Source organism: Magallana gigas, chromosome 2 (genome assembly GCF_963853765.1).
Source record: "Magallana gigas chromosome 2, xbMagGiga1.1, whole genome shotgun sequence".
Classification (NCBI taxonomy): domain Eukaryota; kingdom Metazoa; phylum Mollusca; class Bivalvia; order Ostreida; family Ostreidae; genus Magallana; species Magallana gigas.
In genome coordinates this window covers 29888189-29900232 of record NC_088854.1, presented here as the reverse complement: position 1 = coordinate 29900232, position 12044 = coordinate 29888189, and the positions used below count along the sequence as shown (strand labels likewise).

The 12044-nt window shown below is 35.7% G+C and overlaps 1 protein-coding gene across 1 annotated transcript; it reads right to left on the bottom strand.

Moving 5' to 3' along the window:
• Positions 1 to 797: 797 nt before the first annotated feature.
• LOC105327393 (GS homeobox 1) lies at positions 798 to 2326 on the bottom strand. Its single transcript, XM_011427836.4, has 2 exons — positions 1599 to 2326; positions 798 to 1358 (listed from the first exon to the last, which is right to left on the bottom strand). The coding sequence occupies exons 1-2, from the start codon at positions 2041 to 2043 to the stop codon at positions 970 to 972; spliced, it is 834 nt and encodes a 277-aa protein (XP_011426138.3). The 5' UTR covers positions 2044 to 2326; the 3' UTR covers positions 798 to 969.
• Positions 2327 to 12044: the final 9718 nt, after the last annotated feature.

The window sequence follows — 12044 nt, the reverse complement described above, 5'->3', positions numbered from 1 at the left end:
GTCGATGTTTCTCCGTCGGTCTTTTAAAATGTACTCTTAATTAAAACCATACAAAGAAAAAAAAATATTAAATAATTTATTGAGCTTTTTAGACTCCTACAGTGAATGAAATTATTGTATCATGATTACGATTGTAAAAAAATAAATAAAATTAAAATCTCAGAGGGATTTGAAATATGACTTCAAATAAAAATTTGATCAAAAGATAGCATTAAAGAATTAAGAAAATATAGCAATGTAACAATGAGTCTTTTATTTTAATTTCTTGCTTTCTTTTTTTAAATAAATTATTGGCATGAAATTCAAAGGAAAGTATAAATTTCGAAGTTGTTATTTTTTCTTTGATAATGAAGACAAATATTAAGGTAATTAAATAGATAAACTTCAGTTTTGTTCGTTGATTTTTTTCATTTGAAATTAATTCGAAGTTGACTTAAATGATATGCTAATTTTTCTGACACTTTTGCTTTTTTTTTTTAAATGATAAATCTTCATACCTCAAAGGCCTACAGCATTGGAATATATATAAAAGCCACTACGTCGTACTTTCAGAGATTATAAGAATCATTCTTAACTTTTGATTTATGTTGACAGATTAGAATTTAGAAATCCACACATGGTCAATCGAAGCCAATCAAATATTTGTAATAAGTTTGATTCATAATTTAGTGTTTTAACATTAAGAATAAATTTTGCATCAAGAATTTTTTTTTATATACTATTTCATAATCAGAGTAGAATGCGTTTCACCAATTTGGTCTTTTTGCAATCAGTGTTCTTGTGAAGATTATTTACGTTTTCATATTTTACAAAGATAGTTGAACAAAAAAATATATATCAACAATTACATGTAAGTCAAGTTTTAATACGTAATTGAATGAAATATTGCACCCCTCTACAAATGTTAAATTGCACCGTTTTGAGAACACATAATTTAAGGCTTTATTGCACATCCTTTAGCCAGCTAACCTAAGTGTCGATGTTCAGTTCCGAGTCCTCGGATAGTTCACAGTCCAAATCTTCTTCCGTGACATCACAGTCATGAGTATGTGTGGTTTCAGAGTCTTCAGAATGTTTGTTTAAGCGGCGCTTGTCCAGTTTCGGAGCACACGTTCGGAGACACCGACATTTTTCGTTGGTTTCGTCATGACCTTCTTTCTTAAACTTAACACGGCGGTTCTGGAACCATATTTTGACTTGTTTTTCGGAGAGATTAAGGTAAGTGGCGATTTCTATCCGTCGAAGTCTAGAGAGGTACATATTGGAGTTGAATTCTCGCTCGAGCTCCAGTAGTTGGGTACTTGTAAACGCCGTCCGGATTCTTTTACTGCTGAGATCTTCGGTAGAGCTACTCACCCCTGAAACACAGAAAAGTGGAAATTACATTTAAAAAATAATTTCTTACCAGCCGTAACAAATATAGCAAGGAGATAACTTCACTTATTTTTAATTCCATTTGATAAACTTTCAAGAGCAATCCATTAAATAAATTGTTAAAGTTCTTTTTTTTAGCGACATTTAAATTCTTTACCGTAAAAGAGTTGTATATCATACAGTTTCCAGTTTTTCCTTTGTGTCCTGCTCTTAACGTTACTTACCTGCGGGAGAAGCCTTAGGTTTTCTTTGCTCCTGTAATCCGGGACTTGTCACCCTGTCCTTGGGTCGTTTAATAGACTTCGTCGTCGTTGTAAGAACTGATATCTGGCTCCGATGAAAAGGATAGTCCACCATCGGCCGCGTCGTCGGACAACTCGTTGTAAAAGAAGGCGCCATTCCAGGAACGGAAGCCACACTCTCGGGAACCACCGGATGGGGAGTGTGGACACAGAGGGGGCAGCAGAAACTTAACATGTCTTGAGGATGCCGCGGGTAGCAGGGAAGGCTTTGGGAGACTTGTGGAAGACGTGCGGTGGAGGTGGGGTGCCTGTGCCCCACCGGTAAGGGCATTCCTAGGGAGTGGTTTGGCACACAGTCACTTTTGGATACCGCAGTAGTTGGGGCATCTTTTACTATCAGGGAATCGACGTAAAAAGACCGTGACATTATTGTCAATGAAATCAATTTGCCATGTAGAGGGGTTTCTATCCGTTAACACTTAAGATGCCATCTCAAGATAGGCGGGTACGCATGAGTGACGATCAAGACTTTGGAATGAATAATAAATGCGGGACTCAATATTTATACCCAATCACGTCTTTTGTTACTTCGCTCACGTGGTCATTAACACAGAAATTTCTTCTCGATCAATCACATTTCGAGTTTTCTTCAATTCAATTCAGATGCAAAAAACCTGAGATGTCAATTATTTTTAAATATTAATTTTACGATTCACAAACTCAAAAAACTTTCTTAACGAGGCTTAATGCTTTTCGCTTTATGATTTTATGATGCACAGATAGCCCTCGGCGAGGTCCCTCCCCACGTGCATTGTGTCCGACCTTGGATGTCCGCGTACGCGCGTGCAATGCGCGCGTAATCACCTACCCATAAAATAAAATAAAAGATGAAAATGTCATAAGAAGAACAAGTTTGTGTCATTAATTATCGTTTTCAGTAGTGCAATATTTCTTTGCGATGCAAGTCGTCGTATTGTGCGAAATGACCCATGAAAAAGTAAATTCATTGGAAAGTAATTGGTTCGTTAATTGAAAGTGCAGGCCTCTTTTTGATGGATGAGTAGGAGCCCGTTCTTGCAAGTGATAGGGTGAAAAAAAAGTTTTTGTTGTCGTTATTCGTTTGAAATTAAATCGAGTTATTGAATTTATTGAAGTGTGTAAGTAAGTGGGACGATTGCAGATAATCGTGCAATAGGAAGAGCTTTCTCTCTTTTCTTATAAGAGTATCACATAAAAGGGACATCACTCGACACAGGGAAAGAACGCACTTGAAAGGGAGTAATTATGACTATTAAAGATGTCAAAAAAATTTGAAAATTATTTTATGTTTAACAACATTAAAGTTCAAAGCTTGAAAGATGACAGAGGGGTCTTAGCACATGCTCGCTCTCTCTCTCTCTCTCATTCTCTCTCTCTCTCTCTTTCTCTCTCTCTCTCTCTCTCTCTCTCTCTCTCTCTCTCTCTCTCTCTCTCTCTCTCTCTCTCTCTCTCTCTCTCTCTCTCTCTCTCTCGGGATTAAAGTTGTAGTTTACAAGATTATGTGGGTACTTTATGTCCAAACAGGGCATTGGGACACGTGACCACCGGACAACTGGAAAATAATGGGACATAAAACTTGATAGAACACGTGCTTTTATGAGAATGCAATTGTTTCTGGATCATCCATTTACCCACTTACCATTGTTTCTCCGTTCTCTCTGCGGCAGTGCCAGGAACTGTCCACAATCAAATCCTGATGACTGGCTCCTTGGACCCAGAAACGAAAACGGCAAAAGAAACCACCCCGATAGCGTTGTATGCTGATGTGGTTATTTAGTCCAAATCTATACGGGTTCATTATTTTCATTTATGTTGTATAATTAAGATGAATATCTGGAATTTCTCTACTAAATAATTTTACTTACATCTATTTTTACAATGTGATCATTGAAAAATTTAATTTGCAATTGTGCCTTTAAAATTAAAATATGTCTCTATACTGTACAAGAACAATAGAATATTATTTAAGACGATCTATTAGAATCGCCAAATTTGATCTAATAACCCGTATTTACCGGTAATTTAAGTAATCTGCGCTTTGCGCATATTTTTTTATGTTTAAAAACCACAATTTAATGCCAATAAAACTATTTGTTAAACCTCAAGTGAAAACATTTTATAGCCCTGTATAATATCTTTCAGCGATAAAGATTCAATATTCGCTGATATTATGCAAACTACGTTTCTTTTTATTTCATTTTTTTTTTCAGTTTTTTATTGCTTGATGTGTTATCATCAGCTTTTACCTTAATACCAGGCCTTACTCCTTCAAATTATCAGTTCCGCATATCAAACTGTTTAACAATAAAAACAAGTTGCATGTCCGTATAATTACCTTTTGTAAAAATGGACAATGTATTGCAAGTGTAAATTGACGTCTCTCTCGAACATGAAAATGGATTAGCCCTCAAGTCAATCTTTTGTCGCAAACTGCATTAGGATGACAATAAAAGTCCGACCGAAGACGGTCTAGGATTCTTGACTCGCGGACAGGTCAGCGGATAGGGGGATTAGGTCCCTGTATAATTTGCTTATCTATCGCAGGGGCACCGCGGGAGTGGCGATATTAACTTCCCAATTAATGCATAGATAGGGCGATAAGCATCGTCGAGAGGGGAGCAAATACGTTAAATTCCTCGTCCGGGTACAATAGATGCAGATGTCGGGACTAGATTTTATCGTGCGTCTCGGCCCGATCGCTGCGTGGTAAAGGGTCAACTGTTTCTGTATTGTTCCGCGTGATCCTTTACATTAGGGACTACATCGGATCAATCTAATTCAATTTATCGGCGTTTTATATGGCCACTTGATAACCATTCCCACGTTATGTCATAAAGTCGACTTATTTCGCATAAATCTTCATAAATATGAATACAATTTTAATTTTTGACAAAAGTGAACGCAGGAAAAAGCTGGTCCGAAATTTCCATACGTTTTAATGAAATTTCCACTCGGTTAAGGCCGTGTAACTTGTTATAAACGTCCAGATTTTGACAATAAGTTTGTCAGGAAGTGACGACAATGAGATGTAAAGAGGCCATTGTTGTCACATAACCATCTCCGATAGAGGCAGTCATTGGCTGGGCTTAGAAAGTCAAGCATTGATAGAAATATGGCACACTAAAGATTTGGAAACGTATAAAGAACCATAAAATTAAAATTCAAAACCATGTGACTTTATCTCGTTACTCGTTAGTGAAGAAAGATAAGAAGGTGATAAATGAAATTATAATGAAGGCCAGAGTTACCAAAAAGGAAACAGATTGGGAAAATACATTAAAATTATATCACATATTCTGTCTCTTTGTGAATGATTTAATGATGTATTTTATATTCAAAATATGAACTGACCGTGAACATTAACACATGTTCAAAGAGAGATAACTCTAGAATTTGAACGCGACCTGATTTTTGATCAATATCAATTTGTCAAATCCAGATTACTTATCAATTAATTTGCTCATCAAATTCATAAAAATTTATAATTTATTCATTAACAATCATAGCAACTTGATGCATCGAAATTACATGTTACATTAATTTATTTATTTTAAGTTGACAATTATAACTGTTGGACACTCGGGAGAATAGCTTTAACAGCTAACCAGTTTATTAACCACACAATTTAATTTTCAAAATTTTCTATATCTTGTATAAGGATCAGTTTTTTTTAGGAAAATATATATTTTAGATTTTAACTTGGATCATATGTATTTAGATTAAACGGCAACGTGATGAAAACCAGTGCATAAGCGATCTAAACAAGGTAAAACTTAACCCTTTTATCTCATTAACAATAAAAATAGATATTTTTCGTCAAGTAATGGCTATACTATAACAAGTTAGTGGGTGTGGGCTTGTGAAAATATTACAATGGAGTTTTATTTAAAAGCATATCTTTCATTCATAAACTCAAAATCGTCCACGTTGTGAGGATAATGAATGATAAATAAAAGATAATGATAAAAAAGACAATGATTATATAATATATAAATAGTGCCTGTTTGGGAGGGTAACAGTTGAAATTGACAACCCGAGGAAACCATTGTCAACCGACGCGAAGCGGAGGTTGACAATTGTTTTCGAAGGGTGTCATTTTCAACTGTTATCCTGCCTAACAGGCACTATTTATTTTATTATACTGAATGTCTTAATTTTAAAGAAAATTTTAATGATTTTATATAGAAATGAAGTTAATTCTACGGCGAACTGTACGCGCATAATTTACGCGCATGTAACAATTCGTTGTGTTACCCGTTGCCATGTGTTGTTAACGCTGAGGGTAATAGAACGGGTTACCAACTGCGTCTAAACCAATCAGATTTCAGTATTTAACATGAAAGTATAATAAATGTTAATATTTGACATCAGAGCTTACATGTATCTTTAATTGAAAGGGGGAAAACACACACGCACACAAGTAATTATTATACGATTCACTCAATCTTTAATTTCTTGATTCAAACATTATAAACACAACATTTTTTTAAATATATATTTCAAAAAGACTTTCGAAAATGTATTGCTGTTAAAGAAAGTAATTCTAGCAAATGTCCATTTAAGGACGTTGTTTACTTAGGGTTTGAGTTCTCAAATCAGGATTGTTAAAAAGTTCAATTTCATGAGTAAATTTTGTTCTAAACACAAAAAGTATTTATGAAATGAATTATTATTGACATAACATTTGATATTTTTACTTTATTGTGGAATTAGGCTTAAACAAAGTTTGTCTTTTAGCAAAACAGAGGAAATTCGGGCTTATTTTTTCAGATTTTGTTTTCCACTGAAATATTTTTGGTAGTACTAAAATATGAAAAGTTAAGATTTCATTTGTTAGTCAACTTAATTTTGCATATTTTCTGTTGGTTTTATCTAGCTTTTTCGTTTAGATAATCGTATGGCATTAGTCAAAGAGTTTAGCAATTTGTATTATTTTTACAATTAAGAAAATCTCAATCATAGTGCAAAATTTTTAGGGATTTTTCTTAAATTTTCGAGCAATATTTAATGGTCATTGAACTACTTTTTTGAAATTGAAGAACAACAATACCATGTAAGGTCTATAACACACAATAGATGGTTTTTCATTATCATCAGTGAATTTTTTTTTCATTCTGAGTAAAGGTCATTCTTAAAGCACATAAAAAGATTAAGACATGTAATCATAATGTATGCAGCATATAACGCAAACCTATAATCATTGCTTGGACAATATTAAAACGCATTGCATTTTAATGCCACAGGTACATTCTATCAAGGCAAATTTCTTATTTATATGTACATGTAGATATATACAAAGAATTGTAGTGAAAAAAAACCTTTAAAAAAAAACAGGGGGAGTATATTGCTTTTCATCCAAAGCTCATAAGGTAGCAAGGGACAGTTTCGAATTAAGTACCAGGTCAATATTTTTGTAAAATTGAGAGTTGCTGTACTTGAAGGCTTATGAGTGTTGCTAAATTCATGAAATGATTTTTAATGATTATCATTAGTTAGAGGGGTGTCTCTTGTTGAAATTGATATGCAATATGTAGGCCCCTTATGTTAGGTACATGAGAATCAGAAGTAAAATGCGAAACCTGCGGCTATGACTGTTGTGCTGACTTTACACAGTGAAATTGCAAGTTACAGACGGGAGGTAAAATAACACGAAAAGTAGGTGGATGGGACATTGTAAACTATACAGCGGTAAGTTTCTGACATGTGATAGTGCAACATGCACGCGGTACGGAAGGTCAACCCTCTGCAGGGAATTAGCTGGGGGAGGTCTAAAAAGCTGAAAAATCATGAAAAATTAGCAAAATATGAAAGGGTCAAAATCTCATAAAAACCAGCATGTAGAGAATTTTACAGGTTTTGATTGGTAATTTTCTTCAGAAATTGGAGATTGGCCTTATAAAGAGTGAATTAAAGGTATTTGTGCTGAATGGGAACTGAGGAAATTCTAGTTACAGAGTTCCGAAGACATGCATCCCTTGGCTACAATTAATTGTATCAAAAAACTGTCCCCTGCCACCTAATTATCAGGTAAAATACAGCAACGTACCTTTGGCAAGAGAGATAACTCGCAGTGATATCACTTGATTCATTTATGATACTGTATAATGTGCTCCCAGCATCAATATGCCCATCCCGGACTGCCCCCCCCCCCCCCTCCCCCGCCCCATTACCCCCATATCGCCCAGCGTAGCATAACAGAAATGTTTGTAAGGTAACTGTAGTTACTTTTGGAAATTGATAAGTCAAAGGCAAAGATTTAAAAAAAATAACAGTAAATAGTAAACAAATCTATAACAAAAGTAAACACAAGAAAAATATATGTATAACTTTTAAAGAGTCTCCAATCGTTGCTAATACTAAATCGTTACAAAAAGATGAACACGTGCAGTAATAAATGATAAACTGACTATTTCAATTTCATTTGCAACGAGTTGCGCCTTCCATTTCAATATTCCCAATCAAATCGACCCAGGGTTCAACAAATCAGATTGGTTCATTCGATTTCTCAGCCCAGGCAATTTTCTGACGCTTATATTTGTACGGCGGGATTAGCCACTAATAAAACAGTCTTACGGTCGTTTACCAGATAAACAGGGTCGATATGGAGTTTGTCCGGGATTTTCCCCGCAAGATTACACTCGATTTCTTCATATTAATTTGAAATTTCATCAATATTTAACACTGTATGTAGCAAATCAGGCATGGAAGAACATGTTGATGTAATTGATACACAATTCGAGTTTATTTTAAGAAAAATATGAGTAAAATAAATAATTTACATGCATCTAAGTACATGTAAATGCTTTTTTCAGAGAGAGAGAGAGAGAGAGAGAGAGAGAGAGAGAGAGAGAGAGAGAGAGAGAGATTCTATTTGTTTTTATACTCAGTTATAATAATAATCTCAACTTTATAAATATATAATCATTTAGTGGAATTTCAGTAGTCCATGTGGGAAGCTCAAAGGAAATATATATAAATAAAATTGTAAGAATGTAGAAATAACAGGCTCGGGCGAATATATCTAATGTATATAAAAATACCAGGACATCATTAATGCTGAAGCAAGGAGGTGGGTTTTCCTATTCCCGTGACGTAATTACTTCAATCATTATAGAGCACAGTAAAAAGCACGAACAGAGTCCTTTGTGCAGCCATGTTGTTGGATTTTTTTTTTTTAGTTTTTTTTTTTCCATGAACCTAATTGCAGAGTTTCCGGGAAATCTTCATTTTATTGCAGTCGCAGACGTTCCCATAGCGAGTACAAAGTTGAATACTTTCAATCCCCATGCATGCAGGTCTCGTTTTATGAAATTTCAACGTGCACTTGGATTGATGTCTTTTAACAAATATAATGAAACACTTAAAGTTCAGTCATTTACACAACGAGTTTACAAGCATACTTGTTTTTTTTACATTCAGACCAATTTGGTGTCGTTTAAAGTACAAATGAAATCAATGATCATGGAGGACATTCGGGTCACACTTAATAAAAGTGGTAAAATGATTTTGCACACCTTTCCCCAGAGTTCTTGGATTGAAAGTGCACTTATAGCTTAGGTTATTCGAGCGTTTGCCTCTGTAACAGTACATTGCATCTTTATTCTATTTTTATACCAATGATGTTGCTATGACAGTGGCGTCGGAAGCAAATTGAAAGTGGGGGGGGGGGGGGGGGGCTAGGCAAATCCTCAAAAATCTTGACAAGCAAAAAAAAAAACCTAATTCCCAACGTCAAGAAAATCCTAATGGGGGGGGGGGGGGGGGGGGGGGGGAGTATACCGATAGTTCCAAAAAAATATTCTTACGTACCAAAAATTTTTTTTTACAAATCATGAAATTCCTGACTTCAACTTCTCAATATTTCAATCATTTCACGGTAAATTGAGGAACAATTATCTTTGCTGCGAGAAAAAGTGGGGGGAGGGCTGAACCCTCTATGATGTTATGTGCCTAATGGTTAGGTCTAACTTTGCAAAAAAAGTGTGGGAGGCTAAGCCCCCCTCCCCTAGCCCCCCCCCCCCCCCCCTCCCCGGTCCCGACGCCTATGTATGAAGGGAAAAGACCCATGTCTGTGGCCGTATGCTTACTGAGCGCGTCTTTGTTTTATGGCTCCAAAAACTTGTTAAAATAAACGTTGCCGGGTACCGGCCATCTTCGCCAGCCAAGGGTTTTCGGTCCACTTTGCTCCCCATAAACCCTTGGCGGATTTCATTACGAAAACTCGGTGACAAGCTCCGTTTTATGATTGGCTGCAGCTGCGAGTAGCTGATCCAATCGCAGTGCTTGTAAATATAAACTTTAAAAGAAAACACATGTGTGATCTTTGGTAAAACATTCGGTGCTTTTAACAAGTTGAGGCACAAGTTCTCGAGTACAGTGCCTCCCCAACGATGGTCAAACCAGATCGCTTTAAAAACCTATATATTTTACTGGGATTATACATAGTTCTGCAAACTTGTCAAGGCTCGCGTAAATGCATGGGAAGTAAACATGGCGAATGTAGAAGTTGCTTATCCTAGTATATTCGTTCCTGCTTATGGTTATTGCTTTTAAAGGTTCAATGAGCTCTGTTTTATTTTATTTGTTTGGTTCACATTATTCACGACAACGATACCTGGTTTTATGACATAAAAGCTTTCATATTAATCGGCGACTTTTTCACTCCCGGTACAGATCCTTACAAAACACTACGAATAAAACATTCCGTGCTTTCCCATGGTTATAACTTAATTCGTATTTAATAGCATCGTTAATTATGTTCCGATATTCGGTAGTCAACATCTTTTCAAGTTGTATTAATGCCGTAGTGTATATAAAATCCGTTGTTTAATTCGATTAAAATGTAAATATGCAAGGGGCGCAACTCAAGTTGCTCGCTAGATAGCGCCACCACATCACCGAGTTTTTGTAATGAAATCCGCCAAGGGTTTATGGGGAGCAAAGTGGACCGAAAACCCTTGGCTAGCGAAGATGGGTACCGGCAAAGAACAGATTAAAAAACTGCTGTGGTGTTGCTTCGGTCGAGCAGTATAAATTAAACCACTGCGCTGAACCGCTGCACATGGTGATGTACCGGTATGGAGGTGCATAAAAAATCCAAAACAACACCAAAAAACCCCCACAAAACTGCCGTCCCTATGTTACTTAAGTGCCGTTCGGGAAATGTTCGTAAAGGGTAAAGGATTTGAAATCATTTCAAGAAATATATGGAACTTTTTTTTTTTAATTTTACCCCGAACATTCGGCATCATAAGTCACATGTTCTCTTGAATAAAAGTTTCCATTTCCATTCCAGTACACCTGCAGTAGGTGTTGGGCGCAATGAAGAGTCCTAAGACACTGCTTTAGAGGCATTGACCGCTGCTTATAAATAAGCCTAAATTTGATTCTTCAATTAAAAGAAAAAAGATTCTAGAGAGACGGTAAATGATAAATCAATCGATCGCCGGATATCCACTGCTCACTCCAGCTCTGATTTTCATTTAGTTGCAGATCTGGACCTGTCCATCTTCCCAACTCTGCTGATGGACGGTGATTTGATAAGATGCACTTTGAATGAATTTTTGGGAACATTATTGAAATATTTTGTACATCTACAATATCCTTTGTTATAAAAAAAGAAGTCACGCACTATAAACGAAATACAAAACACCTTTGGAATATCTAATTTAATAATTAAGCATGTGTTTTATCTTGTATCATACTGGTCTTGTAGTCTTTGATGTACAGTTCCTGTTAGGTATTTTTTTCTTCATTTTTAGACGGACCCCGTCTATAAGTTTACTGTCAGCCGAAGTTTCAAACCGGAAGGCACGCGTAGAATACATGAATTGAATCTACGCATAAGAAAATAGTGCAGAAACTTTTCATGCATTTCAGTAAATATATACTATAAAAACACGCGTTAAACAGTTTTAAGTCCTCTATGTATAAATTAAATTCTGTAAAGAAAATAAACAAAAAACTTTATTGATCAAAATATTCTTGCTTGGGTTCAATAGTTGTAGCGATTTGTGGAATGAGTTACGTAACTGAATGCACAACGCCGTCGACGATTCAGTTGGTGGACCAGCTCATTAATCAATAGAAGAGGTTAAAGGTTGAATCGAAAGTAAAGTTGCCAAACGCAATGTGACATTTTTGAAAAGTTGTGAATTCTATTTTAACACCCTATCACCTGAAAAATACCGAACTTCATGCGCGAGCCGAGGTTAAAATATGGACGGGTTATACACAGATGTCTTACATATTAAATAGGTGTTTCATTGGCTTCGAGTCTACTTGCGGTATGACTGCTGTTAATCTCTAAAGGAATTTTGTACATAGAAAATAAAAACAAGTCTAAATTTGCCTTCTCGTTCATTGACTCTTTAGTTAATTAAACTGAAT